Source organism: Nicotiana attenuata, unplaced genomic scaffold (genome assembly GCF_001879085.1).
Source record: "Nicotiana attenuata strain UT unplaced genomic scaffold, NIATTr2, whole genome shotgun sequence".
NCBI classification, from domain to species: Eukaryota; Viridiplantae; Streptophyta; class Magnoliopsida; order Solanales; family Solanaceae; genus Nicotiana; species Nicotiana attenuata.
Genome location: NW_017670609.1, coordinates 440495 through 453521, shown reverse-complemented (window position 1 = coordinate 453521; position 13027 = coordinate 440495). Strand labels below are relative to the sequence as shown.

General features: G+C 37.0%; 1 protein-coding gene across 2 annotated transcripts; it reads left to right on the top strand.

The window, feature by feature from the left end:
• Positions 1–2565: 2565 nt before the first annotated feature.
• On the top strand, positions 2566–12769 carry LOC109241494 (protein FAR1-RELATED SEQUENCE 5). Of its 2 annotated transcripts, XM_019408233.1 has the most exons (3): positions 2566–4785; positions 12284–12472; positions 12580–12769. In XM_019408233.1, the coding sequence occupies exons 1-2, from the start codon at positions 2635–2637 to the stop codon at positions 12455–12457; spliced, it is 2325 nt and encodes a 774-aa protein (XP_019263778.1). In that variant the 5' UTR covers positions 2566–2634; the 3' UTR covers positions 12458–12472; positions 12580–12769. The 2 variants fall into 2 exon arrangements, with proteins under 2 accessions (XP_019263778.1, XP_019263777.1); XM_019408232.1 differs by having other exon boundaries at positions 12284–12769.
• Positions 12770–13027: the final 258 nt, after the last annotated feature.

The following is a 13027-nucleotide window of genomic DNA, read 5'->3' as shown; positions in this document are numbered from 1 at the left end:
AAAACACGATATTAAATTATTATATAAAAAGTAGGGTAAATGATAAAATAGGATTATTTAATAATAAGCAAAGGCAAAACAAGAGGAAAAGATATGGTAACGACGCGATCACACCAGACCAGTCATTACATAAAATGGCACTTTTCATCGTTACATAATGATAGATTTAACGATACAATACTATAAAATTTAAGTAATAATCAAAATAAATATCATATTTAAAGTAATAATACGATATAATACAACACGTAACAGTCGTCCAAACAAATTGTAAAAGCTTGTATGGATGTTGTTACGTAAAAGCTTGAATATGATCGTTTGGATAGATTTTATTGTTTTACATAGTTTCATAATATCATACACTAGCAATTTAAAAAGTAAACTTACAATATTACTAAGATTTATTATCAAAAAGAGTAAGATAAAGGAAATAATAAATTAAGTACAAAATAAGAATAAACAAAAAAATATCGGTGCGATCACACCATATAGGTAGTTATATAAATGAAATTTTTCATTGTTAGCGACAAAGGATATTATATTGTATTTACACCAACAATATCATACAATACAATCAGGTTACAATCTTCCAAACAAGTTGTAAGGAGAGTAAGTGAAACAGAAGATCCTTACCCACCCGCAAAGCCAATTTGGTCCGTTCCCCGTTCTCCGAGCAACTGTCTTCTCTGCTTCTCTGAAAGTAGAGGGATTATTCTATGCTCCGGCCTTTGGTTTTCTGGCGATTCATTATCTTCGGCTAACTATTTCCGCAAACCCAAAACTTGTAAATTATCAACTCTCAAGCCACGTTGCCGAAACAGTAATATCAAGTTCTCTTTCATCTGTCGTTGATTCACATACACACTCGTGGATTGGTTTTAACTGTTTTCAGCTATCGTTTTTTTACCATTATGAAATCGATTCTCTTAGAATGTTGTTACGCTTGTGATTCTACGGATAAATATGTAAGGATATTAAACTTAGATAAAAGGTGGAACGTGAAAGCAAACTTCTCTGTCTTTCCAATGACGGCTCCATAAAATTAGTGGCCTAAAGTCAAATTTTAATAACAAGCCTTATGCTTATTTTATTAGTAAGTATGCACACATATATGCAAAAAAATTAATCTTGCCATTTTTTTCATACTTGTTGTTTATAGAATATATTCTTAAATGACATAAAATCTTTAGCTTCACATAGTAATATTATTATTTATATTAGAAAAAGATAATTTAAATAAATGAGATGTTAGACATGTATTTGCAATATGTTATCTTTTATATTGTTGTAAAAAATGTATTTACTAATATGAAGATTTAAGCAATTTAATTCAAAGTTTTAAAAATATTTTTATTATTAAAGAGTAGACACCTTTCTTTCTTTTTTACAATCTTTTTGAACTTTTTTATTTTTTCTACAAACATTACTATTTTCTAATTTGAAATAAAATTTTAAAATTCATTATTAAAAATTTTGGAGGACCTAAATCAATGCTTTACTAGTCTCCTACTAGAGCCATTTGCCCATACTTGATATTCTCAATCAAATTTATAGAGTCTCACTTAAGATAAAGCAACAATATCAAGAACATTAAAGGCAGTGAGTGTATCATTCTATTACCAAATGTGAATGAAGCTGGTTGAACAATACGTTCATGGTGGGACGGTAGTCTGTAAACAATTGTTTAATCGTCAATGAGAGGCGACTCAACAGAACCGGTGGCCTAAAACCAAAATATATTAAAAAGACCATGAAACGTCTTTTACGAAATCCATATTATTTTGAGATACAAAAAAAAACTTAATGACTTTGATATAGTGGTGACTCATGATGTACGAGTTAGGCGCACGTCATATGGTATTGAATTCTTCCCTTAAGTGAAAATGGTAAAGGGTGAGCCCATTATCCATCGTGTTTCGAACCTTGCGACATTTGTCTCGAGAATTTTTTAGTTAAAAAAGACGAGACACAAAAGAACTTGCTTTCTGGTGTGTGGATCAATCAAATGTGACAAAAAGAAATAGTAAATTTAGAGAGTTTGAGTTGAAATTAGAAAGTAAACTCGTGAGAACCATGAAAAAAGACTATACATAAAGGAAGTAAAATAAAATTGATGAGAAGGTAAATATATTATTTAATTTAGTGATTTTTTTATCTAATTAACTCACTCAATCCTAGGTCCATCAAATATTAAATATTATTAAAATTTGAAATCTTTTATTATTAATTATATAAAAAGATGAGATACAAAATAACTTGCTTTCTGGTGTGTGGATCAATCAAATGTGACAAAAAGAAATAGTAAATTTAGAGAATTTGAGTTGAAATTAGAAAGTAAACTCGTGAGAACCATGAAAAAAGACTATGCATAAAGGAAGGAAAATATAATTGATGAGAAGTTAAATATATTATTTAATTTAGTGATTTTTGTATCTAATTAACTCACTCAATCCTAGTCCATCAAATATTAAAAATTATTAAAATTTGAAATATTTTATTAATAATTATATAAATATAAATTATTGAGTATATATTATATAATGATATAGTAGTGCTTCCAATTTTTGGGGCCTTGATTATTTGGGGGCTTACCCTAGAACCGCCCTTCGGTCTCGTCACTTCATCCGAAGGAACATGGAGAATGAGGTGATCGAGTTTGATATAGGCTTAGGAGGTGGGGGTGGGAGTGAAGACGGGGATGGAGATGATGTTCTTGACGAGGAGAATGTAGCCAGCTGCTTTGCAGCAGTCCGAAGTTACTCTCCCCAAGGGGACCTCGATCTTGAACCTTATGAGGGCATGGAATTTGAATCTGAGGAGGCTGCCAAGGCGTTTTACAACTCGTATGCACGCCGTGTTGGCTTCAGCACCCGTGTCAGCTCATCTCGCCGCTCCAGGAAGGATGGAGCCATCATTCAGAGGTCTTTTGTCTGTGCCAAAGAAGGATTCCGCAATTTGAACGAGAAGCGTACCAAGGATAGAGAAATTAAGCGACCACGTACTATCACTCGGGTTGGCTGCAAGGCCGCCCTCTCTGTCAAGATACAGGACTCTGGTAAGTGGGTTGTCTCTAGCTTTGTCAAGGAGCACAATCACGAGCTGGTCCCCCCTGATCAGGTACACTGTCTCCGCTCCCATCGTCAAATCTCTGGTCCTGCCAAGACCCTAATTGATACCTTGCAGGCTGCTGGCATGGGTCCCCGCAGGATCATGTCTGCCCTCATTAAAGAGTATGGTGGTATTAGCAAAGTTGGTTTCACAGAGGTAGATTGTCGTAACTACATGCGCAACAATCGCCAGAGGAGCCTAGAAGGAGACATACAACTCCTCTTAGATTACCTGAAACAAATGCATTCCCAGAACCCTGGATTCTTCTATGCAGTTCAGGGTGATGAGGATCAGTGCACAGGGAATGTCTTCTGGGCCGACTCTAAGGCAAGAGCAAATTATAGCTATTTTGGTGATACTGTTACATTTGACACAACTTATAGGTCAAATAGGTACCGGTTACCCTTTGCACCCTTTACTGGAGTAAATCATCACGGACAACCTGTTCTGTTTGGCTGTGCTTTCCTAATAAATGAATCGGAAGCCTCATTTATATGGCTTTTTAAGACATGGTTTGCAGCTATGACTGGTCAACCACCTTTGTCAATGACAACAGACCATGATGCTGTAATTCGGTCTGCCCTCATGCAGGTTTTCCCTGAGACCCGTCACCGTTTCTGCAAATGGCACATCTTCAAGAAATGCCAGGAAAAATTGTCACATGTCTTCCTTGAGCACCCAAATTTTGAAGCAGACTTCCACAAGTGTGTTAATTTGTCAGAGTCTACTGAGGAATTTGAATCCTGCTGGCTGTCTCTTGTTGACAAGTACGAGCTCAGGGATCACGACTGGCTTCAAGCGATTTATTTAGATCGTAGACAGTGGGTCCCTGTATATCTCCATGACGCATTTTTTGCAGAAATGTCCATAACTCAACGTAGCGATAGCATGAACTCATATTTTGATGGTTATGTGAATGCGTCGACTAATCTAAATCAGTTCTTCAAATTGTATGAAAAAGCCGTGGAGAGCCGTACAGAGAAAGAAGTCAAAGCTGATTACGATACAATGAATACGTTCCCAGTTTTGAAGACTCCATCTCCAATGGAGAAACAAGCATCCGAGGTCTATACAAGAAAGTTATTTATGAGATTTCAGGAGGAGTTGGTTGGCACTCTAACTTTCATGGCCAACAAAGTTGAGGACGATGGACTAGTTACCACTTATCAAGTTGCAAAATTTGGGGACGACCACAGAGCTTACTATGTAAGATTTAGTGTTTTGGAAATGAAAGCTACTTGTAGCTGCCAGATGTTCCAGTTCTCTGGTCTTCTTTGCCGACACATTTTAGCAGTGTTCAGAGTGACAAATGTTCTGACTCTTCCTTCTCATTACATCCTCAAAAGATGGAGCCGGAGCGCAAAGAGCAGCATTGCATTGGACGATCGTGTTTCTGATGTAATCAATTATTATTTGGAATCACATACTGTTCGATATAACATACTGAGACATGAAGCATTTAAATTTGTGGAGGAAGGGGCTGAGTCTGTTGACTCTTATGCTGTGGCAATGGCGGCTCTAGAAGTGGCTTTAAAAAAAATTGCCCTAGCAGCAAAGCATGATGGGAGGATCTCTTTAGTAAATGGGCATTGTAGAGAATACTTGACTAGAAATGGGGTCCATGCAAATTACAACATTGAAGATGAACAGAGAAGTCTTGCATGTCCACTCTCTGAGGTTAGTCATTTCTTAATTTTTGTCAAACTTACCTGTCACATAGTTCTCTTTTTGGTTGCATTTCTCATCCATCTTCTATGTTCTCTTTTTCTTAATTATTAAAAAACTTTAATGAGGTAATATGATAAAGTTGTTTGGAATGAAAGAAATAGAAGATGCTTTAACTTTATTCAGAAGGAAAAATCTAATTGTATAGCTTTGTTTTCTAAGATGTTTGCTCCTTACAGAAATAGCTCTCTATCCCTTCGGCGTAGGGATAAGGTTTGTGTACATTCTAACATCCCCAGACCCCACTAGTGAGATTCTACTGGGTTGTTGTTGTTGTATCTTTTCGCTGAATGTATTTTTTTTTGGCTTAACCTCAACATTTTAACTCTACATTCTTAGTGCTATTTTATCTATAAAATTGCCTTACCTTCTCCCAAAAAAAAAAAAAAAAGAATTGAAAGAAAGAAAAGATAAAGTTGTCTCTTACTTGTAAAGAAACTAATCTAGATGGTGCGGCGAAGCTTGTTGACACCGAGGCCTATTTGTTGTGTGTTGTTTGTTTTGACAGAATATGATCCCCAATTGTTCACTTGTTCTTCAGGCCTTCTTCAGTGCACTATCATTTCAGTGTTTCTGAATAATTGATTAGCCTTGATGCTTACTTAGCAAATTTTTCTATTCTTCATTTGAAATCACTAATAGACAAAAAAGCCCTTTCATTCGGTTACTACAAGTTGCCCCAAAAGATGGACACTAGGGTAGAGGGAAAATGATGTGAAAAAATAAAAGGAATCCCATAAAAAAATCCAGAGAAAGAGAAGGTCCGGAGGAGAAGGAGAAAGATTGAATGGGGAAAGGAAGCGGAAAATCAAAGGAACTGCGGAAGGTAGAGTTTCTCAGTGTTGAGAGGCGGAGAAAAGCAAGGGAAGTTACTACTTGAAAAGGAGATTGATTAAAAGTTTGATACTCAGTTGGAAGGCAGAGATATTTTGCTTCCAAGAATCTAAAATAGAAGAGGATATCAGGGAGATAGTAAAAGAATTATAGAGTAATAGACGGGTGAAATTTGCACAACTAGAAGCTAGTGGTACTAGAGGGGTATTGTAGTTATGTGGGATGGTAGAAAATGGAAAGGGAAAGTTTGTTGCTTGGGAGCACATACAATTACTTGTAAATTTTCTGGTAAGACTCAGGAATACACATGGCATCTTTCAGTTGTGTATGCTCCTAATGACAGGATAGAAAGGGAGGAAGTTTGGTGGGAGCTCGCAGGTGCAAAAGGTCTCTTTAGTGGGCCTTGGGTGGTATGTGGGGACTTCAATACTGTGAGGTTCCCATCAGAGAAGAAGAATTGCTCTAGAATCACAAGAGCTATGACTGAGTTCTCTAATTTTATTGAAGACATGGAACCGGTAGACATCCAACTGTCAGGAGGTGAATACACATGGAGAAAAGGTGACATGCATGTAATAGCAGCTAGATTGGATAGGTTCTTGATTTCTGCTGACTGAAATGAAGATTTTAGAAACATAAAACAATCATTGCTTCATAGATTTACTTCAGACCATTCCCCACTGATGCTTCAATGTGGTAATTGGGATCCAGTCAAATCATACTTTAAGTTTGAGAACTGGTGGCTGCAGACTGAAGGCTTCAAAGGCAAAAATACAAGAATGATGGAACTCTTTTACTTGTGAAGGAAGGTCTGATTTCATTCTAGTTTTTAAACTTAAAGCCTTGAAGGCAAAGCTTAAAGAATGGAGCAACACTCTCCAAGGTAACTTAGCATTGCAGGAAGCAAGTACCCTCGGCCAACTTGTAGAGCTGGAAGAGTTACATGATCAAAGGAGCTTGACAGAGGAGGAAATATTTACAAAAACTACCTTGTCCATGGAATTTGAGGAGATTGCAAACCATGAAGAAATAGCATAGAGGCAGAGGTCCACGACCCTTTGGTTGAAAGAGGGAGACAAGAACACTAAGATCTTCCACAAAATGCTCATAGGAGATATAACAATATTGATCAGTTGATAGTAGAAGGGGAATCTATGAAGATATCAAGAGGGAGGTTATCAAATATTACCAAAACCTCTACACAGAAGAAGAGGAGTGGAGGCCACTAGGTAATATCAGAAACAGTTAGATGATTACACCAGAAGATAACTTAATGCTGCAGAGCCCCTTTGGAGAGCAGGAGATATGGGATAGTGTAAAGGCATGTGCTGGAGACAAAGCACCTGGCCCAAATGTATTCTCAATGGCCTTCTTCATTAAATGCTGGGAAGTGGGTAAAAGGGAAGTGGTAGCTGCTGTCCAGAACTTTTATGACCAAGGAATATTTGAAAAGAGCCTTAATGCTACTTTTGTGGCTTTGATTCCTAAGAAGGTGGGGGCCAAAGAACTGAGAGACTCCAGGCCTATCGGTTTTATAGGCAGCATATACAAAATTATATCCAAGTTAATGGCCGAGAGGCTCAAGAAGGTGGTCAACAAATTGGTGGATTCTCAACGGATGGCATTCATAAGAGGTAGACAAATTATGGATGCTGCCCTAATTGCCCATGAATGCATTGATACAAGGAAAATAAGCAAGGAACCCGGGATACTATGCAAGCTGGATATAGAGAAAGCATATGATCATCTAAATTGGATTTCTTCTGGAAACCCTCAGGAAAATGGGCTTTGGTGGAAGATGGATTAACTGGATAAAATTCTGCATCTCTACTGTGAGCTTTTCAGTCCTCATAAACGGAGCACCAACTGGTTTTTTCCCTTGTCAGAGGGATCTAAGACAAGGGGATCCCCTTTTTCCTTCCTATTCATTATTGCTATGGAGGGATTGAATGATATGTTGAAAAGAGCTCAGACAAATAATTGGATAATGGGCTTCAAGGTGAATTGCCGGGCTGATAGCAACATGATGATTTCTCACTTGCAGTATGCAGATGACACTCTGGCGTTTTGTGAAGTTGATAGAGAACAACTGAAAGTATTAAGGGTGATCTTCATTCTTTTGAAGTTACATCTGGACTACACATAAACTGGCACAAAATCTTCATTTATCCGGTCAATGAGGTAATGGAGTTACAAAGTCTTGCTGATATTCTTGGTGGGAATGTAAGTCAAAAGGAATTTGGAATGGTGTGCTGGAGAATGTGAAAAGAAGCTAGCAAATTGGAAGAATCAATATCTATCTATGGGATGTAGACTAATCTTGATCAACTCTGTACTTGATGCCATGCCTATTTATATGATGTCTCTATTTCCAATTCCTGCCAATGTAGTGAAGAGAATTGATGTATTAAGAAGAAATTTTTTATGGAAAGGCAACAATGAGAAGAAAAGTTCCATCTGGTTAAATGGAATTCTCTTATTACTAGCAAGAAGACAGGGGGATTGGGAATTAAAAGCCCTAGAGTTCAGAATCATAGTCTGATGATGAAGTGGCTATGGAAATTTGCGGCAAATTCGCAATCACTATGGAGAGAGGTCGTTAGGGAGAAGTATGGAATGGAAGGAAAATGGACAACCAAACCTGTGAGAAGTCCATATGGTGTCAGTTTGTGGAAGTCAATTAGGAATTTGTGGCCAAAAGTTATTAACAAGTCCAAATTCAAAGTAGGAAATGGTATGAAGATTTCCTTGTCGGATGACAAGTGGCTAGGCCAAGGACCCTTGAAGCTACTTTTTCCTGACATATATACTTTGAATCAACAACAACAAGCAACACTAGGTGAGGCATGGACTAATCAAGGTCGGAATCTTACCTTCAGAAGACTTCTAAATGATTGGGAGATTGACAGAGTAATAGAGTTTTACAATACTTTGGAGCTATTCAGTGGAATCAACTCTACTCAAGATCTCATGATATGGCAAGGGAATAGGCTGGAGAAGTTTTCTGTTAAGTCTGCTTATAAGGAATTCAACCTTTCTAATAATCAGGTTGGATGTTGGCCATGGGAGATGATATGGAAGGTAAAAATCTCTTACAAAGTTGCTTGCTTTACATGGTTACTAGCAAAAGAAGCGGTTCTAACACAAGATAATTTAATCAAGAGAGGTTTCCACTTGTGCTCTAGGTGTTACTTATGTGGAGAGGAGGCAGAGACAATTAGTCATCTCTTTTTGCATTGCAAATTCATTGGACAAATATGGAGAATTTTCATCAGGGGAATTTTATGGGCAATGCCGGGAAGATTACTTGATGTTCTAGCTTGCTGGAATAAAGAGGGCAATCTTTCTAGTCATAAAGAGAGATGGAGAATTGTCCCAGCCTGCATATGGTGGACAAGTTGGGAAGAGAGAAATCAAAGATGTTTTGAAGACAAGTCCAGTAACATCCTGAAGACGAAGATGAAATGTCTAGCTCTTTTCTATTTTTGGTGTAAAAGAAAGTTTTTGGAGGATCATGAATCCAATTTTTATGTGCTAGATTCCTTGTGAGAAGACCAAGGATTATAAGTGTTTTAATTTTCTTTTTGGGCACTCCCTTTGTAATTATGGGTGACTTCACAAATTTAGTGAAGTCTATATATTAATATACAAATATGTTACCTTCTCAAAAAATAGAAAAAAAAAAAAGAAAATGCGTGGTGAAATGAAAAAGAAGAAATACAGGATGAAAGGAAAGAAAGAAGTTTCGTGTAGGGGGGCATGGGGGACATCAAGCTCGAAGATGAAGGGGATGATGGGAAGTAGAGGGGGTTTGTGTGATGGGAAGGGGAATTGGAGAAGAGATGCCAGGATGATGACAATGGATGATACATCTTAGAGCTTATGTATATTGGGGGCAAAATGGTGCTTTCACATAACTAGCGTGATGGATCATGGGTTATATCCGGAATAAGTATCGTGGCCCTCCTCTGGATAAAATAATATGGATAAATTATTTCGAGGTATAACTTAACCAAAAGAACTTTTTTTTATTTCGGCTTATCTAATCTGGCCTTGCACCAAATGCAGGATTAGGTTTTATAATTTATGCAGACCTTAATTTTATGTACCAAACTGCACCTAAATAAATATCTTATTCGCTTTGTTGAAAATTTGTTGGTCTCCATATACTGTGACCAACTTCTATGTATAGTCTTCCCTTCTTCTCTTTTCCCCTCTTTGATATGTGGAATTCATTTCATTTGAAGGTACAGTTCCGATATCTAGGTCATAAGTTAAATATTGAATAGATTTTTGAGAGGTAGTAATTATAAGTCACACGTGTTGTAAATCATGTCTACATGTGTTTTTAATCGTAATTGGTTTGGTCTTCTTCTTTCATCTTTTCGTTGTGGCTATGATACTGCCAGTTAACTAAGTTATCTGATGGTTATGGAGAAAACGTTTTGCTTTTCAGAAATTCTAGAAATTCCAAAAATTGCCCGTCTTTTGTTGTGTTGACTTATCTACTGATCCTTACTGTGCGTACTAATTCTTTTCAATGAAGAGCTAAAGCACGACCACTTTCAGGAGATCATATAAAAGCAAGACCAGGTTAAGAGCAAACATAAGTGGATTATGTTGGGTAACTATACCTCCACTTTGTCCCTAGATTTAAGATAGTGACAATCTTTTATTTAGTTGAGATTTCCCTGCAATATCGTGGAAAAGATTCCGTTCAAAGGATAACATGAGAAGAAAGGTTGTAGGCCTAGAATCTAGTTACTTGAGGGACCAGAAGATTATGAAGCTTAAGAGTATTTGGTGCAGAACTCTAACAGGTGTTGCATTAGTATAAGTATTTATAAGGATTTCTCTAGTGCACTTAGATTAGCAAAAAAATGGGCATCCCATACTGGATACTTTAACAGTTACCACACACTCGTATCAGAGGCCAGTGGAGAAGCTTGGCTTCATATGCTTTATTCATTGGTTTAAAATTGAAATCAACACATAGATGTCATAAATAAGGAATAAATACAGAAGGAACGGGCATGTAGAAGGGGGACAAGGTTGGAAAGTGAGAAAAAACCACTAGACTGTTAGCTGCTGTCATGGTGGGCAAAGAGAGAGTCAGAGGCTATGGAGAATTAGATTGAATGATAATTTAGAAACTAGGCCCCAATCTAGGATATTTCTATTATTCAATCCCAAAAAACTAATCATGATGGGACAACAGCTGCACCTTTTTTGACAAGTAAATCAAATTTTTGGCTTAAAATATATGTAGGAAGAGGTTTAAGCCCTGTATACCAGGTGTGTTCAAAATGTAGGAAGTCCCACAGAAAAATATCGCACCTATAGAAACCAGTTGCCTTCTGAAAACCCTTCTGCTGCTTCCTTCCAAACAGTCCATGAAACCTGGGCTTTATGTCTTTCCTCTCTATTCCTTCCAATCTTCTGACTCAGCATGTCCTCGTCACTGCCAGGCATCTACTGTTCAATCATGGGCAACTTCTACACAACGCCAACAAGCGAGGTTAATTCAAAGCGTTGCAAATGAGTAATATTGTCCCCTCATTCTACCACATGAAGCACATTCTAACATATAATTTCTACGTCCAACTTTTTCCAAACATAAAAGGACCTCAGACCTTTTTTTGCTCTTTCTACTGCAAATCGTGTGCCTCTTTTGCCTTTTCGCTTGGTATCCTTACATCACTTTGATAGTACTTCGCGAGATCTTTTTACTTACATAAACATGGTCATAATTTTGTTAAAGGAGTAAAATGGGACAGAGACTTTCTAATTTCTAGAAGGTTAATTGCTTAACATCTAGGAAAGAAAAAAGTTGCCAAAAGTATTTTTATGGAGGAACTAGGATTCAATCTATATTAAATGAAGCTGCACAAGAAATCTGTGTCTAATCTTTCAATCCATATCTCTGCATTCACAACTTGACTTGTTATTCATAACTTGTGAATATTTAAAGAATAATGTTCTTGCTTGATATAGGTTCGTGGTTAGCATGAATCAAAATCTGTGTTTACATTTTCTTTCATATCACATTTATTATTTGGGAAAATTCTAAACATGCAATTGCTGGTTCTAAACTTATTTGGGGAAAAAAGTTGGCAGCTCCAAGTTTCCTAAACACTTTAAGAGAACCTTAAACGAGGTGAAGAAGTTTAGATGATTGGGTTCCTCAACAATAGAGAGGTCATAAGTTATTGGATTAGAAACATGGTTTTGTATATTCTAATTGGTATTAAGGGATCTTTCTTCATATCTCTAATTTAGCAGTGACATCTATTGATTGTTCTATTTTGGTTGAGGAATGCTGAATCAAAACCTTGCACTCTCCCCAGTTATAGGTGTTGAATTTGGTCAACTGGGGAATCATGGTAGCCCAGTTAGTTGGTTGGCTACCTGAACTTCCATCTTGTTGGTGGGAGTTTGATTCCCTATCTTGTAATCTCCTCCCAAATTTTCCCTTCCCCTTCCCCCTAGGTATAATAAAAGTTTTTTAAAAAATGTGGTGAAACTGTTTTTCTAACTGATAAGGTTGACTGGAGGTTTGGTCATTTTCTATGGTCTTAGGTTATTTGACTGATAAATTATATGCATATTGTTGTAGGATGACATGGATGCGAAGATCCAAGAACTTTCTTATCAACTGGATTGTGCCAATCGGAAATGTGAAATTTATCGTGCAAACCTTTATTCAGTTTTGAAGGATATAGAGGACCATAAGCAACAACTATCAATTAAAGTCCAAAACATAAAGCTTAGCTTGAAGGATGGTCTCTGAATTTCTCCTGTTGTGGTATATGTTCTGTAATCCTGTACATAGTTGGTCCTTCAATTTTTATTGTACACAAGAATCTTCCTGGAATTCTTTTCTAAGGAAATCACCATGTGCTCATTTGGCAGGTGTAGCATGTAGCGTTCTGTCCAATATCTTTAAAGTTGGCAGCACTTCATCTCTAACCTAGTCTCTGAATTTCTCCTGTTGTGGTATATGTTCTGTAATCCTGTACATAGTTGGTCCTTCGATTTTTATTGTATACAAGAATGAAGAATCTTCCTGGAATTCTTTTCTAAGGAAATCACCGTGTGCTCATTTGGCAGGTGTAGCATGTAGTTTCTGTCCAATATCTTTAAAGTTGGCAGCACTTCATCTCTAACTTAGTAACACGGTTAATCAACATCAGTTGACATAAACAACGGTTTTATTGTAAGATTCACCACACCAAGATAGTTGGATGCAGTTTGATTGCTGGGAATATAGTGTGCAGGGCATCATACTTTATTTGAGATAAGCCATAAAGCATCATGCGATCATTGTCTTGGGTTACCCATTGATTGAGTGGACATTTTA

What these genes read in the sequence shown, in the direction of transcription:
- LOC109241494 (XM_019408233.1), top strand. Translation starts at nt 2,635, where the DNA reads ATGGAGAATGAGGTGATCGAGTTTGATATAGGCTTAGGAGGTGGGGGT. An exon ending in TTGCATGTCCACTCTCTGAG is followed by an intron (nt 4,786 to 12,283) that starts GTTAGTCATTTC and finishes ATATTGTTGTAG; the next exon opens with GATGACATGGATGCGAAGAT.